Here is a 17,538-nt window from a genome sequence, read left to right as displayed (position 1 = left end):
TGGTAAAGACGGGAGGGGAGGTTTTCTCCTCTCACGCCGCGCTGATGCAGCTCCCACTATACCGCTCAGTGTGATACGGGTCAGCGTGCAGCCGAGCTTTTCTCTTCCAGAGCTGAGAAACGTCACCTAGTGTTGCTTAAATGTGGCCACATGAAATCAATCACTATCATCGAAACAAAGTCAAACAGGATTATATGACGTCATATTTCTAAAAGTAAGTGAAAGTGATGCAAAGTAAAGGAGGCGAGGATGAAACACTGCAGTCCCCACACCTACAATTAGTCTTAATATAAAGGTGATCTAAAGGGCACTCCTGCTCAGAGCAGCTCATCCTGGTAAAACCTGGACCAGAAGATGTTCTTCAGACGGGGAGTCAGAGAGATGCAACGTGCACTTTCTGTTTTGAAATGACACTTTATGTTTGTGCCACTCACTGCTTAGTAACCGTTTAATAAATACAGTTTTGGTAAATTTGACTTACCGTAGATGACCATTTAGTAGCCCGGGCGTTTAATATGCTAAATCCACTTGGACCCCAGGCGTTTATAAGAACCAGGCGGGTATTTGCACCAGGCTACAATTTATTTTTGCAATGAGCAGCACCAGACCATTACTTACAAAGAACATATGAGATCACCATAGTACCACTGGAACTAAAATTGTACACACTGTACACAACACAACACCTCACGACGAGCTCCCGATCACGAATCGTGAGGTCGCAAGAAAATCAAGCGTGTTTGAATCCTGGTCTCTCCTCGTGAAGGAATCACAGTTGAAGCAACTACTTCCCGATTTGACTCATCCTTTCGCAGAGAGCATGCACAATCTCTGATGTTACGTCAAAAAATATTATTTGTAGTTTAAGTGTTGCAAATTCACATTACAAATCATGTTTTAATAGCAGAAAAAAAGACCGCATTTCCACGTACGGTGCGGGTCGCCGCGTACCCTGCACCGTAGGCTCTGCGTTGGTGTAACGCGGAACCATAAATCAGCCTTCAGTGTGTGCACTGTCTGCTCTTCAGAAAACCTCTTTTTTCTCTTCTCATTTTGCTGGGACGCCGGTCCCTCCGCCGAGACACAACTTTTGCAGTACGCGTTCTTTGTTGTGTCTAAAAATGATTCGCAGTGCACACACCCAATCAGAAACGGTACAGATATTTTGGGATTTTTTTTAATATATAAAGAAATAAAATTATAAAAAAATAAAGAATCCCCATAACCTTTGATCGGTTTGTCTGTGTAACGGCGACACACGGAGCTGATCAGAGCAGTATGAACGATACTGTACACAATACAATGCAAATCAGTGTTATTACCGGTAGTCGCCCGGGCGTTTAATTGAACCGGCGTTTATTATGCCAAATGGGCTCGGACCCCGGCGGCTATTAGAGCACAGGCGCGTATTTGCGCGCGGGCGACTATTTGGTCATTTACGGTATTCCCCCTTTTTGCATGGAAGTTAGTTAAAATTAGCATATGTAGTATGAACAAGAATGTTTTAATGTAGACATATAGAATCATCATACTGGTGTGACTGTATGCATTAAAGTGTTAATTCAAGGCTAGGGCAAAATATCGAGATATATATCGTGTATCGTGACATGGCCTAAAAATATGTAGATATTAATAAAAGGCCATATCGCCCAGCCCTACATTGACTCGACTACTCTATCAGGAAATCAGTGTATGGAGAGGTAAAAGATACTTTTCAAGAAAGCACAAAGAAACATTGAGCGAGAGCCATAGGCATACATAATGATGACCCAGTTTCCTGCCCACCCCCCCTCACCCACCGCTCCGCCCCATCTGCCACTGTCGTTCTAATCCACTGGTTACCATGGCAGTCAAATCAAACCAATATCTGAGTTGCTCAGTGCCTGCTGGTAAAAGCAGATGTTCACCAGCTTCTGATGTCATGCAAGTGTGCTCATATCTGCCTGATTAAACAGGTATTCTTGAGCAAAAGCACTGCGTAAAGCAAAGACATTGTCAATGCAACTACGCCGGAGTAAACTGCATGCACCTCTCCCAGCCCGGTAACAACTTCTGGATTTTGCAGCCATTTGCTGCCCTCAAGTGGTTGCAACATGCCATAGACACACCGATCCCTGTGAACTGACCTGCTTCAGGTTTTAAACCTGCTCAGTGATGATCAAATGTTCATCATATCGGTTTCAGATCCTACTCACCAGTCTTTTCGGGCTCCTCGGGAGCCGTTCCAGCGATGCCGCTGCTCTCCAAACCAAAGCTAGGGTCCACTTTGCCGGTGTTCCTCGCCGCCTCCTGCACCTTCTTCACATGAGCTTCAACCAGCTCGGATGGGACCTCCTCACGCACACGAGAGAACTCCTCTGCAAGCACAGACAGGACATCATCAATTTATGTTCCTAACTGACATTAACAGGTTTAACCAAAGATCCTCTATACAGAAGATAGCGCATTACCGTTACTGCCAATGGTATGAAATGGCATACACTTCCGGTCTCCTAAGTGGGCGTGGTCGCCCCTCTCCCCACATCGTTTTGGAACATACAACACTAGATACAGTACAACTTTCTTCCAAAAAGACTTAAATAATAAAAAATAACAGTATTATTAAGCAAAGAGGCAAGTTTTATTTTAGTTTTAAACTTCATTTTATCCGATGGGAAAACGATGAGAGCCAAATCTCGCGAGAGTGTGTTGCTCAGACAGAGACAGGTCTCAAACAAAGTTCATTTTCTCCTAATCTGTCACTCTGAAAATTTCCATTTTGGTGTCAGAATGTTCAGAAGGTTTGTGGCTTTTGAAAAATGGGTCCCATATTTACTTAGGTTACTATTGGGCGAAGGAATTGGTAATAATCTGTGCTCACGTTCACTTTTCCCATAGGACTCAATAGACTCAGGACCTACTTCCGGTCTCCTAAAGGGGCGTGGCAGTCACGTGACACAGATACAGGAAACTGAACCATAGTGGGCTGTCTCGTTTATTGAACGTCTCTGGTTTAACTTATTCGTTTACCCACGTTACCCACTTGCAGCCCAAAATTTAGGAAAAACATTTCCATCAAATTCAACAAATCTGTTTCACCTTTTCCCCCAATTCAAAACGGCATTTCTGAAGAAGAAAACACAAACTGAAAGAAACGCCAGATGTCTTTTGTGCTTTAGATTAAAATAGAAAACAACCTAAAATTTGAAATACAGAAATAATAGTCAAATAAAAAAAAAGAAGAAACATTTAAGTCGTAACTACAAATACTTTTAAAACTAAAATGGCACCAGTAATGCAGCAAAGATTAACAGCATGAATGCAGTGAGTAGCACATTGAGCACAGATTGTGTCATGCTGTCACTAGTGTCTCAACTTTGTGGTCAAGACAGCAAACTCTGTTTCCCTGCAAACGTTGGAACGCGCAGAAGGTCTTGCTCAACACACAGCAGTACCTTCGTTGCAGATCTTTCCCTGTGTACGCTTTACATGTCACAAAGAGCATTTCTTTGTCCCTTTCTAGACAACATTCCTACTGGCTGCAAAGTCACAAAAGGGCATCTCTGGTCTTTTGTTTTGAGAATTTAAACCTTAAACTTCCAGCGGTTAAGTGACAGGAAGCCAACTCAAAAAATGTTGTTCCCACCCTTACGTCAGCTCTGGAGTCTGTCACCCACACAAACAGACCTTTGTTTATCGCAGTTCTACCTGCCATTTCAGAATATGGATAATCTAAATTAAAAAAAATAAAATAAAATACAGAATTTGTAGTTGCTCAAAGGTTTTCCCAGTCTGATACAACAGGCAGATTGTTTCAATGGCAAGTTAGATCCATCTGCACTGGCAGTGAGTGGATTTCTGTCAGCTCTGAGAGACGGCAGGATTTATTTCCATCTTCTGGTTTTTCTGGGTTTCCTTCTTGACGCTTTTATTTCACCAAAATACAACAGCAAGAAGCTGCAATTTTAAATGGTCTTTTTATAAACAGTGTTTAGTTTTTTTGTTTTTACACAAAAGTGCTTTACTATTCTTAAATTTCATGATATCTTCCATCTTTTTGCCTCATTGTTTCGACTTCTCGCTCTTGTAGAAAAGCAGCACAAGAAGTAGGTTGACTAGGAACGATGTTATCTCCAATTCTTAATTTATTTTCTTATTCTTCTATTTATGTACAGAAATGGGCAGCAAATTATTTATATATATATATATATATATATATATATATATATATATATATATAGTGTAAATAAGTATATAATATATTTTTTATATTTATAGAAATATTTATATGGGCATGTGTGTACAAATATATAGAAATATTCAACTATGCGTATGTTTGTATACATGTATAAGTATGTGTGTGAGTATAATTACAGTATATAATAATAATAATAATAATAATGTTACTTAGCAGTGTGAGTACAGTGTGTGAATATTTATAAATACAGGTTAAATGATCAGTGAATGGGGGTAGGACTAAATAAGTTTACACTTCTTACTCCTTTTTTGGCACATGTAAATCAAGATAGCAAGTTTTAAAGGATGAAATTCTTTGTTTTGTTGTTGTTTTCTTAAACTTCTCATGAAGTGTTGTTTCTTTTTATGTACAAAAATAAAATAAATCAAATCAAATTCTCTATTATTTTTGGGATAATTATAACTACTATATTTCCAAATAAATACTTCACACTTTCTTCTATGATTCAATCTTTTAACATCAAATTAAAAGCGTTTTGCTTCCTTCCATCCATCCATCCATCCATCCATCCATCCATCCATCCATCCATCCATCCATCCATCCATCCATCCATCCATCCATCTCTCACCTAATGCCGCCCTCGCAGCAGCAGATGCGACTCTGGGGTCGACTACGGAGGCCAGGAAGGCCACTGTGCTCATGACGGGGTTTCCAGACTGGCTGAAGGGGATGGGCTGGTAGGCCAACGGGCCCAGGGAGGACTCCGTGTTCTCCAGGTACGGATCTTCTATGGGCAGCCGCAGGAAATGCAGGATGCACTCATCTTGGGTGCGTGAACCGACGTGCTCCGACACTTTGTTCCAGTCGTCTTTGAACATCTCCAGGGCCTGTGAGGGAACGGAAATACAAGTCGTATTCGTAATACCCTCTAAAGCTAATGAAAATAATGTGACTAAGTGCAGAATATGTGTGGGGTGGAGAGGACTGAGAAATGATGCAATGCAGAGGGGATTTAGGGAGGAAATTGGTAGGAAATATTATTAAAACAGCATGTGAGAAAGGAATATTTATAGAGCATGAAAATATGACTCCTTTGTCTTATGAAAATCACCTCCAACAGCAGTAGAGTCTCCTGCTCGGTCCAGTCCCTGGTGGTGTTGACTGGTTTACCCTGCTGAGAACCAAAACCAAATAATTAACTTGATGGGTAGCTGGATCAGACTAGAAAAGAATGAATCCAACATCATAACATCATTAAATCTTGGATGCAGAGATCCTGTTTGGGATGTGTAAGAGGTTGTTTGCTCACCTTAGTGTTTTTCTTGTAGAGGTCCGAACGGAGGCCAAAGTTCTGCAGGTCCATGGCTTTTTCTTTGCCTTTATCTCCAAAGTTGGTCATTGGTTGTTGAGGAGGGATCTGCGGGGAACAAACAGCTCGTGTTCCTCACAGGCAGAAATTTTACGCTTGTTTTAAACCATTACATTCTTTACCAAATTAAGTTGACTATAGCTAGGAAAATATTGTGTGGAATCCACGTGTATAAATTAGATTTTCTTTCTTTACCAGCATTAAAGCAGGTAAGAGGGCTAAATGAAAAAAGGTGTCCATATCAATCATTTTAGGGAAAACTACACAACATCATCACCGTTTTCAAGTTGGCAAACTCCCTAAAACAGTGACTCTGGTGTTTTTGCAATTTGTAAAGCAGACTGTGTAACACATTCAAATCTAAGGATTTAGCCCACAAAGTTTAAAGAAAAAACAGTGGTTTATTTAAGAAAAAATACATAAAAAGGTCAAGCTGCCTGGATTGTACTCCATCAGTGAAAACAATACACCCAGACTAACCCCGGTCTCTCCATTTTCCGTCTTAACTCCCTCCGGGACACAGTTGTACTCACCGGCGGTGGTCGGTGGTTCAGGGGCATGAGGCCGGAGGGCGTGTCGGCCAGCACGGTGAAGTGGGGCGTGGGTGGGGGGCCCATAGGCAGCGGGCGACTGTCAGCATCAACCTGGTAGTTTACCAAACCCCACTGCTCCAAGAATGCATGAACCCTGCAGATGACACGTAAATAATGATGCACCAAATGTTCGGTAACCGAAATTGTTCGGCCGAAAATAGCAAAAAAAAACTTTCGGTGTTGGGTGGATTAAGTGGTGAAAAAAAATCGAACAATTAATAACGGCATGTTTAGATGACACAAAAGAAGTGGATAAAACAAAATAAAGAAAAAGAAAATCAATCCCTTTCCCATATTAATACTTGTATGGGAAAGGGATTGATTTTCTTTTTCTTTATTTGGTTTTATCCACTTCTTTTGCACTTTCTTCACAATGCACTTTAATGCATTTTTTGTTTTGTTTAAGGCCTATGTTACAATTTTTCAGCAGTCAGTTATAGGCCTAATGTAAACTCAAAGATGGCCAAAAAAATTATTTTGCTAATTTATTTTTTAGGTTATTGTGCTTTGTTATTATATTGTCTGCTGGAATATTTAAAAATTCTGGGAAATTAAAAAATGTTCAGTTGTTCATGTTCAAAAAATATTTCTACCTTGTAATTTTGTAAAAGATTTTTTTCTTTGTAAAGCATGCCTAAAGCAAAGCACATTTATTTGTAATATGCAATGGTGAAAAAATTGGCAAAATAAATGGGAAAAACTGCGAAGAACCATGTTCGGTATGTTATTCGGCCAAGTGTTAATTATTATTTTCGGTTTCGGCCACAAATTTTCATTTCCGTGCATCACTACACGTAAACAAGTAAATATTTGTGTATATTTCAACCTTCTTTAATTTATAAAGAAGTGTTTGTTTTCTTTAGAACTATGCAAATCCTTTTACAACATTTCTTAAATTGTTTTTGGAATTTCTAGGTCGAGGTGTTTTTCCTAGAAAGTTATCTTTTTCCATAAAAACATAAAGTGATGTTGCTGTTTGAACAGCTTCAGCCTTATTTATCGGTTGTACACTCAACAGCTTAACATTAAGCAGCAGGTAAGAGAGTCATCCAGGCCAAAACATCCAGCGCACCTCATGATGGCACAGACGTCCCCAGTCAGGTTTCTGCGGCAGGAAGTGGAGGTGAGGTACTCCTGAGGGTTTAGCCGATACGTGTCAATCATGAAGTTACGGTAGGCCAGGTATCTGTTGAGAAGTGAAAAATAACAACCGCATTAGTATGTCCGAGAGATTTGACTGTGTCCACATTAAAAATAACATATGAATAGCTGAGTGTATGCATGTGTGGGATAGGTTTAGATCGGCTTACATTTCTGGAGTTTTAGACTTGTTTTTCCCATTGAAGAACTCGGGCAGAGCTCTTCTCTCGATCTCATGGATGCTAATAAGAGTAGAAAACAAAACAAACAAAAAAAAGTCAAATAAATGAAACTGAGAAATTAATTTTAGGCAATAAACATGACAACATTCTTTGCACATTTATAGACATGTAATTGCCCAAATATTCAGTGTTTAATGACTTCGTCAAATGTACTTTTGACTAAACGGAGCCACTAACTCTCCTTTAAAAAAAAAAATCTATTCATAGGTGTTAATGGTACTTCAACATGATGGATTGCTTTACACATTTAAGAGCCTTTGAAAACTTTGGGTCTTTTTATTACAGAACACTAAAAACTAAATGTGAAAATTAGATGTTTAAACATTGATCATGTTTTTCTTCCACTTCATCCAAACTTACCAGTTGTAGTCAAACCAGGCAGCGTAGCTGGGGATGATGATGTGGTGCGTCTGCTCCGTCACGTTGTCTTCACTGGCGTCCAGCAGTCGGTTGATTTCTCCTTTGCTTTGTTCCTCGTCATCCTGAGCACAAAGAAAGAAAGACGGATAGATGTGAGACGCTGAGAAATGACAAATTCAAAAAGATTCAATTACCTGATAATATCATGACAATCCTTTATGGTGGAAAACTAAAGGAGGATACGAAGAAATAACAGGAGCTTCCAGTTACAATTTCTCATCTAGGAATAAGGAATGAGGCGACCCTTCAGCAAATGTTTATTAAAGACACAACTTCAAATTCACGATGAACTGTAAAGTGGAAAGAAAGAAAAAAAGTTGTTTTTTTTCTTTAAAATTCCAGGGTAAATTTAGAGTTTACCAAAGCACAAAAAACTAAATTGTGAAATGTTTGTTTTTTTTGCGTCTTCTTACCTTTAAACCTACATTGTGTTCATTTTATTACTAAGAAGATTTACTGTCAGAGAAAAGAAAAAGATCTGCCCATCTGATAAATGGACGTACAAGTGATAAGTGTAATCTAGTTTACGGAGGCTAACACACTCACACACTAAAAACCTAACTTTTCAAGTTACCGTTGGTAGATTACGTGGTTAATGTTTTGAGTTTAGATTAAGACTACATTGATTGAGAAACCAATTTTGCACTGGTTTTATTTTGCGATGGATTTATCTAAATCTAAAAGCCAGCAAAAATATTTTACATCCTACTTAAGATCTTTTATTAATTTATTTTTGGGCTCAATCTTAAAACATTTTACTCGGAAGAATTAGCTGGAAGCCTCCTGAGAAATGAAAAAAAAAGAAGAAAAAAGACATTAACCTGCAGTTTGTTTTGATGAAGACCAGCAGTAATGAATTGACTTACCTTTCCACCAGAAAGCACAGAGTCATCTTCCATGTCATCTGGAAGAACAAAACACACAACACAGGCCATGATTACAATGGTAAATGTTTACAACCAATGACCTCATGAACATTATTCATATAGCTGAGCATGCAAATAAGATACAAACCCAGGTCTCCTACATTTCCTCCTTTGACCGGAGTATTGTCACAGTCTTTCTTTGAATTCGCTGTGCATAGAGCGAGAAAAGAAGAACAAAATAAAATGCTGGAGGAAAAAAAAAAAATTGTTCAAAAGGCAGAATAATTAACCATCACTGGTAAATCATTTCTGTATCATCTTTTGAGGTTTTTTCCAGGTGCTTTGTAACGTGCGCCTCATTCAGCCAGCCGTACAGTACTTTTGATGTATGGAAATTATATGCAGCATGCAACCCTTTTGTCTTTATAAGTGATGGGGCAAAGTGGGGGTTTAGTATCTCACCCAAGGACACTGAAACGTAGAAAACAAGAACAAATCCATGGCAGAAATAACAGACGTTGTGATTTGAATCCAACCACTTACACCTGAGCCACAGCTGCCCCCAAAACAGAAGACTAAAATAGAGTGAGGTTGTGCGTGCTAGACGGAAAAATCGTTTGCTTTTTTGATCAAGAAAAGTGGGACACTGCAAATGGGACTTGATCTAAAAAGGTTTTTTTTTCCTCTTTCCTTTTGGTGCTTGGTTTTGAAGAGAATTTTACAGTCTTGCAGCCTGATTGGGAAAAAAAAAGAAAAAATCCTCAAGCCATTTTGTTTCTTTTGTGCCTTCAGAGAAAGGTTGGGCAATATCCCCTTAAATCAAATAAACATTTCCTCAATTATGATTAATAAGTGATTATTTTAGTTAGTCTTTATTTTGCCTTCACAGGTGCCTGATAATTGTTTTTGTAAACACGCTTAGTTGTTAAAACTGAAATATTTTTGGATGAAAGATTATATATCCATATAATCTTGAAATAAGTGAAGGAAACTTCAATTCAGTTTAGTACTAATTAATTAAAAACTGGAGAAAAATGACAATGAAATGTATAAAATTACATAAATGATCGCAACTGGCCATTTATGGTAATTTTTTTAATAATCTGAACAACTGAAACCAAATCACACATCGCTTGAAAAAGAAACAAAACTGGTTCTTTTGTCACATTTTCGTTTCAATGCAAAATGAAATTTGGTGGGCAAAAAAATGAAACTATCTTGCAAACATCTTCACTTTATACTCGGACAGCCCCATAAAATGGTGACCTCACTCTAGTGCACTACACAGTGAGTGGAGGTGAATTAAGAGACGACCCCTCTCTCTTCTTGAGCCTTACATTGTTCATATTCAGCACAATTTCTGTTCTCTAAATGCTGAAAAAAAGTGTCGGTGTTAAGCTTAGGTTGCTGGACCTTTTTTATGCAGTCTTTGTGTTTAACCCTTTAGTTCAGTGTCAGCTGGACACTGAATCTTTATTATATATTTTTTTTAATTATTAATTCAACCCTTTGGAGTTGCTCTGTTATCTCCGTGTCTTCTCCAAGTTGCCTCCAAGCTGCAGTCTGGACAAGGTTGATTTATATCCATACACGCACTGGTCTGTTTTTAAGCAAGTATTACATGAACTCACATAGTAGGGAAAGTAATAAAAGAAATTCAAAAAATAAATACAAACACTGACAAGGGAACTAGTTGGACCCATAAAAGAGTTCCTAATACTGAGTGGATCACGTGATTATGGCACAAAATAAAACACTTGCACAGGGAGTTGTACACAACCCACCAAAAATTAAAAAATAAAATAAAATAAAAACACAAGCAGGACAAAAAATATGATAGAACATGAGGATTAAAGAAAGAGAAAGAAAAAAGAAAGAGACTTGTAAAAAATCAGTGGAGGTTTGTAGTCAGTAGCCTCACAATGTTCTTTTAAATATTTTATAATTGATTCTGCTCCATTATCACAGAAAGAAAATCCTGAAATGAGATGCAGCTGGAAATGTGCATATATATATATATATATATATATATATATATGTATATAAAAACAACCTATAAAGACTCTTAATATTTCCAATTAAACATTTTTTTAGGTCTATTCAAAGCTGATCTATAAGTATTGAAAACCCAATTATGTGTCAGTCATTGAACAAAGTCCTGTAATGTTGCATCAACATGTATTTTGTAATATTATTAGCTTCAATATGGGAACAATATGCCAAGTTTGTGGTTTAATCCATGTCTGCTCCTCAGTAACCAGATGCAGTCACACTTCCAGACGTTTGTGACAAATGACAAACTGCTGAACGTGATTTTAGAAAGAAAAACTAATTCTGAGCGTGCTAATTCATCTGTTAACTATTTGGAATGGTTTCATCCAGTACATACCATTCTTAGACATGCTGCCCTCCTCCATGCTGGCACCAGCAGAGGAGTCATCCAGGTCTTTTGTCATGTCCTCCTCCGTGTCCTCCTCCTCTCCTCTGTGGCCCCGTCGCTTCCAGTGAAGTCCTGGGTTTCTGAGACCAGCACATTTCAGGTCAGTTACCACCAGCAAAGTGTACAACCCAAAGTGATGTGATCGTTGAAATAAAGCATCATTGAATGGTAGGGGTGTAACAATATATCGTGCCACGAAATTTCGCGATACAAAAACGTCACGATACGTGTCGTGGAGGTGACAAACTGTATCGCGATATTGGGTTATTAATATTAATATATTGTGTTGACTAGTAACGCGCATCCGACCACGCGTGCCGACCGCGCCTCGACCCGCGGACCAAAATCTCACTCCGCTCAGAAGAAACTAGTCCCGTTTTGCGGTCCCGTTTTGGGCTCTGAACCTTTACTTATGTAAGGCTGGTGTAGAGTTAAGCCTTAGCTTATTAAATTAAACCTTTTTAGTAGGATAAACACGGGACAACTTCTTCCGAGTTCGAGTGTACTTTAATGTCCGCTCAACAGTGTAGGATTTTAGAACGTCAACACAACACCTAGTGCCGTACTGTGGCGTATCACTCCGCCCAATCTAAAACAGACTAATCACTACAGATAAACTGACTAGTGTCATTATAGTCCCTGATTTACATCAGAATATAAAGAACATATTTATAAAATAATGAACCCTGAATTACCAAAATAACCTTCTTAACAAAAATAAATCTGAGCATGAATCAATATTTTTTATGATGTAAAATTGTATGGATTTATTTACTTGTATTTATTTATTTAATTATAGTTGTTACATTTCTGCAAAATTAAAAAAGTAAAATCATACATGAGAGAAACTATTCAGTTTGTGGCAAAATATTTTTACTTGTATGAAACTGAAGATCATAATGCAAACCTGACATTTACTTTTAGTTCAGTTTGTGGAAAATGGTTGGCCTGGCTTTCTCTTTAAAACTTTAACAGTTATAAAGCATTACAAACTGTAACAATAGGGCAAACACACAGCATTGTTTTGTATCTTTCACATAAAAGACTATTTTTTCCCAGTCATATGTTCCTCATTCAAGGTTGTTAAAAAAATACTGCTATAATATCGTATCGTATCGTTATCGTGACCTCAATATCGTGTATCGTTATCGTGAGATTAGTGTATCGTTACACCCCTATTGAATGGTTTGTTCCATCCAAGCTCACAAAAATGTGAAGTGGTTAAAACTGTCTCTCTCACCCCTTCTTTCCTCCCTTCTTTCGAGATTCGACGGGGGTGCTGGGTGGTGAGGGGGAGCGTCTCCTCTTCTTACCGGCAGAGTTGGCCTTGCGCTCCTTGCGATCGGGTGTACGGGAAGACTGATCAGACAAACCCGTGCAGCGCAGGGAGCGAGGGATGGAGGATGAGAGAAAGAGCCGCAGAATGAGAGGATGGAACGTTTGCACACACAAGGAGGGGAAGCGGTGGGAGAACAACAACTGGGGAGGGGATGCCTTGGTGGGCGGTGGAGGACACAGCCAGGGTTCCTGTACACAGTCCTCTCTCTAAACTATTTCTTTGCAGATGATTTATTGCGCTGCAATCTTCAATCTCTCTACAATTAAGTTTTGGTTGTTTATTTACTTTGTTTAGTTTTGACTGTCCCAATTCTGCCAGCCCTAGTCAACTTCTTATTCATTATACGCCAGTTTAGTCATAATGGAAACCATAATGACATTTCCGCGTGGTAAGAGTGACCATGCCATGACCAAGAAAGATAAACTGTAATAAAAACACAAAATATCTTTCTCCTTGTGGAAATCATGCGACTCCTGTTAGTAATGAGTGGTTAGTCGTGTTTTTATTCAACTTGACCAACATCTCGCCTGAATCACAAGTGCATGTAAGGGATATAAGTCCCTCCTGGCTAGAACAGGAACCCTGAAATACGCTGAAAGACAAAGTGTGAGGAAAAGTTTGGAAAGGATGAGCAACAGACAGAAGCCAGTTCTGGACAAAAGGAGGACGACGAAGCACAAACAGAAAAGCTGCATGCAACGAAGCACAAACTTGCAACAAAAACATCTTCTCAAACATGCGCTCACACATGTTTTTAGGTACAAACTTTTGGATTTACATATTTGAGAAAACACTGATTATAATAACTACTAAATCACAACCAGGAAAGTTGTTGACAACAACTGATGTTTCTATGTTTACTGATGGTACAAAAAATAATTAATTAAAAATAATAATCAGATTTTCTCAAATACCCCCAGAACCAACGCTTACCTCTTCCTCCTTGGGGAAGATCCTCTGTCGGAAGTTGACGGGCTTCTTGTTCTCGTCTACTTCATAGTCCTCCTCATTCATCCACTCATTAAAGGCATCGGTGTCTAAAACCCACTTGGCGTGAACCTGATTGGTTGATAGAAATAAATGTTTGGCATACGTCTGTTCACCACAACAGCTTCTCACGTTCTACAACTACAAATTCAGAACATCCTGTGTGACATTTACAGGGGGAGGAGATGTTAACAACAGCTTCACTTTAAACAACCCCTAACGATGTATCACCTCAAACATTAGGAAACAGCTATCACGCAAACATCAACAGCCATGCCATAAGTCTGTTGATATTACGCTTAGATTTGTGCAAAACCCAAATATTGATAAAGAAAACCTGTAAGGCTCTAATTCTAAAAAAACTCCCAAATGTCATAAAAACCTTTATACGCTTTCACAAGGTGGTTTTTCAGGTAATCTGATAGTGTAAAGATGTAAAAATGTAAAGGAGATGCTTTTTGGACATTTCCACATCTCTGGCAGCGCTGGATGTGACGTCGCCGGTCAATCTAAAGTCACCAAAATCTAGTTTCCAGGTGTTTTTGGTCTCAATAATACAATGTAGTTGTGCTATAACACTACGTAATCATCATACATTACATACAGGCCTTCATGATCTGTCTATTTTCCCAACGGCGGTAGCAGCAAACTCGACTGTGACTGTGTGTACATAAGTTAAAGAGCATGCTAAAAAAAGTGTAACTTAAGGCGATTGTAAACATTCATATCATGTAATCTAACTGATAATGGCTCTTGATACAAGCCTTTTGGATCAGATTGGGGCTCTTTCAAACCGGACGACTTTGAGCCAGAAACAGAACTCGCTGATGTGTTTGTGAATCAGCGAGCAGTCAGAAGTCATTTCCCATGTGTTTTGTTGATAAAGACCGTATTTCCTGAGTCAGGTGACTCACTCACTGTCAACATTGTCAAGTGCATGACTCTTCTATGGCAATCATTCAAGAAAATGTGCATCATGTAATCCCAACAGACCATCTATCAAAAAAAGTGCACCAGAAATCCTTTTCAGTTCATTCATTTTTAAAATCAAGCCTTTAAAAATGATTTGGTTCATCCCATGGCTACTGAGTGGGTTTCCCTCTAAAGTTAAAATGCCAGCATTTCTTTATGGAACATTTCCCCCTTTTGACTGTCACGGTGCCTTGTATGCAAGAACCACCTTCCAGAAAGACGTAAAACCTGATCACCTGGTTTTTTTGTCCCTCGAAGTAGACAAAAAGGAGTAAAAAACAGAGAGACTGCTCGTGTATGCAAGGGCCCTCCCCCCAATCTGTAACCGAGTGAGAAGTGTGAGAATATAACAACTTTCTGATCATGGTGTACACATGCCGACCATATTTGTAAGCACGGAGGAGATACACTTCGCTCCAGGAACGAGCAGCGCTCGTAGTTAAAACCTGCTCGCAAAAGAAGCAGCAGTTGGTTAGGGAGACCCGGACGCTTCCAGCTGGAGGAGCTGCAATGCTTTTATTTACTTTTATGATAATGTACACGCAGCTGAATCTGTCAAGTTACACTGTTCAACCCTTCCTGGTCAACTTCTCGGTCAACACATCAGTTTGCCGCACAAACACAGCGTCGCTCTCTCATCCACGCGTATGTAAGGACACATGCTCATGGGATCTTTCTCTCTTCCTCGGGCCAGTATGTAAAGGCCAGTGGATTAAAATTGGTGGCCAGCTTTTACAGAAATGTTACAGAAGGCCAGTATGTAAAGAGCCTACGTCGTCTTATTTCTCTTCAAACACCTCTAATACGACAAGAATGCCTCACCTTCCAGGGTCTGTCATTAGTGGGTGGGTCCTCCACATCTCCATCCACCTCACTGCCTGATACCCAGGTGTCATAGCTAAGAGGGAAAAAAAGCCAAGACAGGCAGTAAACCAAACATGCATTAAAACATATTTCTTTGCTGTACAGAAAAAAATATTTGTTTAATTCTTTAACTATGTTGCTGCTATCTTGGCCAGGTCTCCGTTGTAATAGGGACTCCCGATCTCAATGGGACTAACCTGGTTAAATAAAAGTAAAATACATTTGTGAGTTTCTCTGAATTCATTTCTGCTCACCTGTCCGGATAAAAGCCCCAGTGAACAAGAACCTGCTTGTCTTTCCTCATCACAGGCCGCAACCACTCCTCTGCAAAACACACAGAAAAACCCCAAAACAGTCACATTTTTCACATCACACATATCTTTGCCATTTCATGCATCTTGCAAAAAGAATTGTATATTACTGCTGTATTTTTTTATTTTAATCAAAGTTGTTGCTACAATAAAACACTTGACATTTTAAAGATTATGAATTTAACTTTATCTATGAATTTAACAAAAACACACAAATTGTAATGTGCAAATTACAGTAAACCAACCTTCTTCTTGCGGGGAAGGAGAGGGGTAAACGTGGTGGGTGGCCTTTGACTTGTCCTCAGTAAGGGAGCCCTGAAGAGGTGCAAGGAGGGGAGAAAAAAAAGGACAATTTAAGAAACAGATACAGCACTTTACTCAGCATTAATAATTATTTCCTTAACTAACATTTCCTGGTTTGATGCAAACTCACCTGGTGCCTTTTGATGATGTCTTTGAGCTTACTGGCCTGTTTCTGCTCAATGTCAGTTGACAGGAAGACAATGGGTCGTGTCAAAGAGTTATTCTGAAAGTAGAAAAAAACGTTTGAGTATTACATTTAGGTCTTTGTGCAAAAATAATCATAAACGGGAAGCATCTAGAACACTTTGGATATCATACCTGGAACAGATTTTTCTCCACATTTAAGAACATTTCCACATTCCTGTCCATCCGGGAGGGATTCTGCAGATCAAATCTTCGCCTGAGAGTGAGAAAAAAAACAAAACAAAAGAAAACGACCACTTAGTCAACAAACTCATGTGTTGAGTTACAGGAGGAGTCCAAACTGGACCTATTGAAGTTAACCACAAATATACTTACCAGCCCTGCTCGCTCTTAAACTTGTAAACCGAGCCCAAAATATGACAGAGACCCCCTCCAGCCTTGAAATCCAGGAAACACTTGGACTGAGGAAGGAACAGGAATCATTTAGATGTCAGATTTAATGATTTAGCTTTTGGACTGTTAAAGTGATAGTAGGTGCTTGTTTTGGAGATAATGTCCATATGCTTACAGGCAACTTGGTGAGAGCGGGATTGTTGACTCTGCGTCCAAATGCATCCTCCTGGAACTGGAGCAGCTGGACCACCAGGCCTGCCAATGATTTACTGGATGGGGAGTCGTTCTGAACATGCTGGGATCAGGAAGAAATGAAAGTGTTAATTAAAAGATGCCAGTGGCACTGGCACAAAGATCTGAGGCAAAAACCACCATTTGGCTGTTAACAATCACAAGGTATTGTAACACTTCTAAGATTAGACGTCACTTTGGCAACACTTTAAAGAAACTGCACATATAGTATACCGTATGCACTGCATACTGGTCTAGTTGTTGTTGATGGTACATAGTATGCCACTAAAGAACAACTATACTACGACATGAAAGAAAGCCAGTCACATGACTGCTTTGAGCAGGTCCCGCTGTAGTGATGCATTAGTGATGGATAGGGATGTTATTTTCAGTGTACAAATCACCAGAATCAGTTCATTCAAAAGATATTTTCCAAATATTAATCCACCAAACCCTTCAGTGCGTGATTGGAGCTCCGACTACACATCAGAATTTATATATCCCAAACTGAGACAAGACTGAACAATTCATGTTTCAGCGGCTCATGATTCTCATCTTCCACCAGTGCTGTCACTTTCACAAACACAGCAAACTCCACATGTACATCTTGACATTTCCTTGCTCAGTGTTGGAGATGAACACTGGCTTTAAATAATTTCAACTCTAACAACATAACATCTCAGCTCTTAGACTTTCTTGGCTGACGCTGGCCGTTTTAAGTCACAGATTATCCCTAGGGACCTAAAA

General features: G+C 39.2%; 1 protein-coding gene across 7 annotated transcripts in view; it reads right to left on the bottom strand.

The window, feature by feature from the left end:
• The window catches only part of smarcc1a (SWI/SNF related, matrix associated, actin dependent regulator of chromatin, subfamily c, member 1a), a 33,587-nt gene that overhangs the window by 14,079 nt on the left and 1,970 nt on the right, over window positions 1-17,538 (bottom strand). For 2 of the 7 annotated variants that reach the window (XM_061717524.1, XM_061717526.1), the window contains exons 2-21: window positions 16,736-16,855; window positions 16,543-16,628; window positions 16,342-16,423; window positions 16,154-16,246; window positions 15,966-16,035; window positions 15,664-15,733; window positions 15,368-15,443; window positions 13,520-13,645; window positions 12,488-12,606; window positions 11,197-11,327; window positions 8,956-9,015; window positions 8,808-8,845; window positions 7,882-8,003; window positions 7,450-7,521; window positions 7,212-7,325; window positions 6,080-6,233; window positions 5,487-5,594; window positions 5,289-5,351; window positions 4,806-5,064; window positions 2,196-2,357 (exon numbers count right to left, since the gene is read on the bottom strand). In XM_061717524.1, coding sequence (XP_061573508.1) covers window positions 2,196-2,357; window positions 4,806-5,064; window positions 5,289-5,351; window positions 5,487-5,594; window positions 6,080-6,233; window positions 7,212-7,325; window positions 7,450-7,521; window positions 7,882-8,003; window positions 8,808-8,845; window positions 8,956-9,015; window positions 11,197-11,327; window positions 12,488-12,606; window positions 13,520-13,645; window positions 15,368-15,443; window positions 15,664-15,733; window positions 15,966-16,035; window positions 16,154-16,246; window positions 16,342-16,423; window positions 16,543-16,628; window positions 16,736-16,855 — 2,125 coding nt within the window. The remainder of the gene's footprint in view (window positions 1-2,195; window positions 2,358-4,805; window positions 5,065-5,288; window positions 5,352-5,486; window positions 5,595-6,079; window positions 6,234-7,211; window positions 7,326-7,449; window positions 7,522-7,881; window positions 8,004-8,807; window positions 8,846-8,955; window positions 9,016-11,196; window positions 11,328-12,487; window positions 12,607-13,519; window positions 13,646-15,367; window positions 15,444-15,663; window positions 15,734-15,965; window positions 16,036-16,153; window positions 16,247-16,341; window positions 16,424-16,542; window positions 16,629-16,735; window positions 16,856-17,538) is intronic. The other 5 variants (XM_061717525.1, XM_061717527.1, XM_061717528.1 and 2 more) reach the window with 4 other exon arrangements.

This window comes from Cololabis saira, chromosome 3 (assembly GCF_033807715.1).
Source record: "Cololabis saira isolate AMF1-May2022 chromosome 3, fColSai1.1, whole genome shotgun sequence".
Taxonomy (NCBI): Eukaryota; Metazoa; Chordata; class Actinopteri; order Beloniformes; family Belonidae; genus Cololabis; species Cololabis saira.
This window is presented reverse-complemented; position numbering and strand designations above follow the sequence as displayed.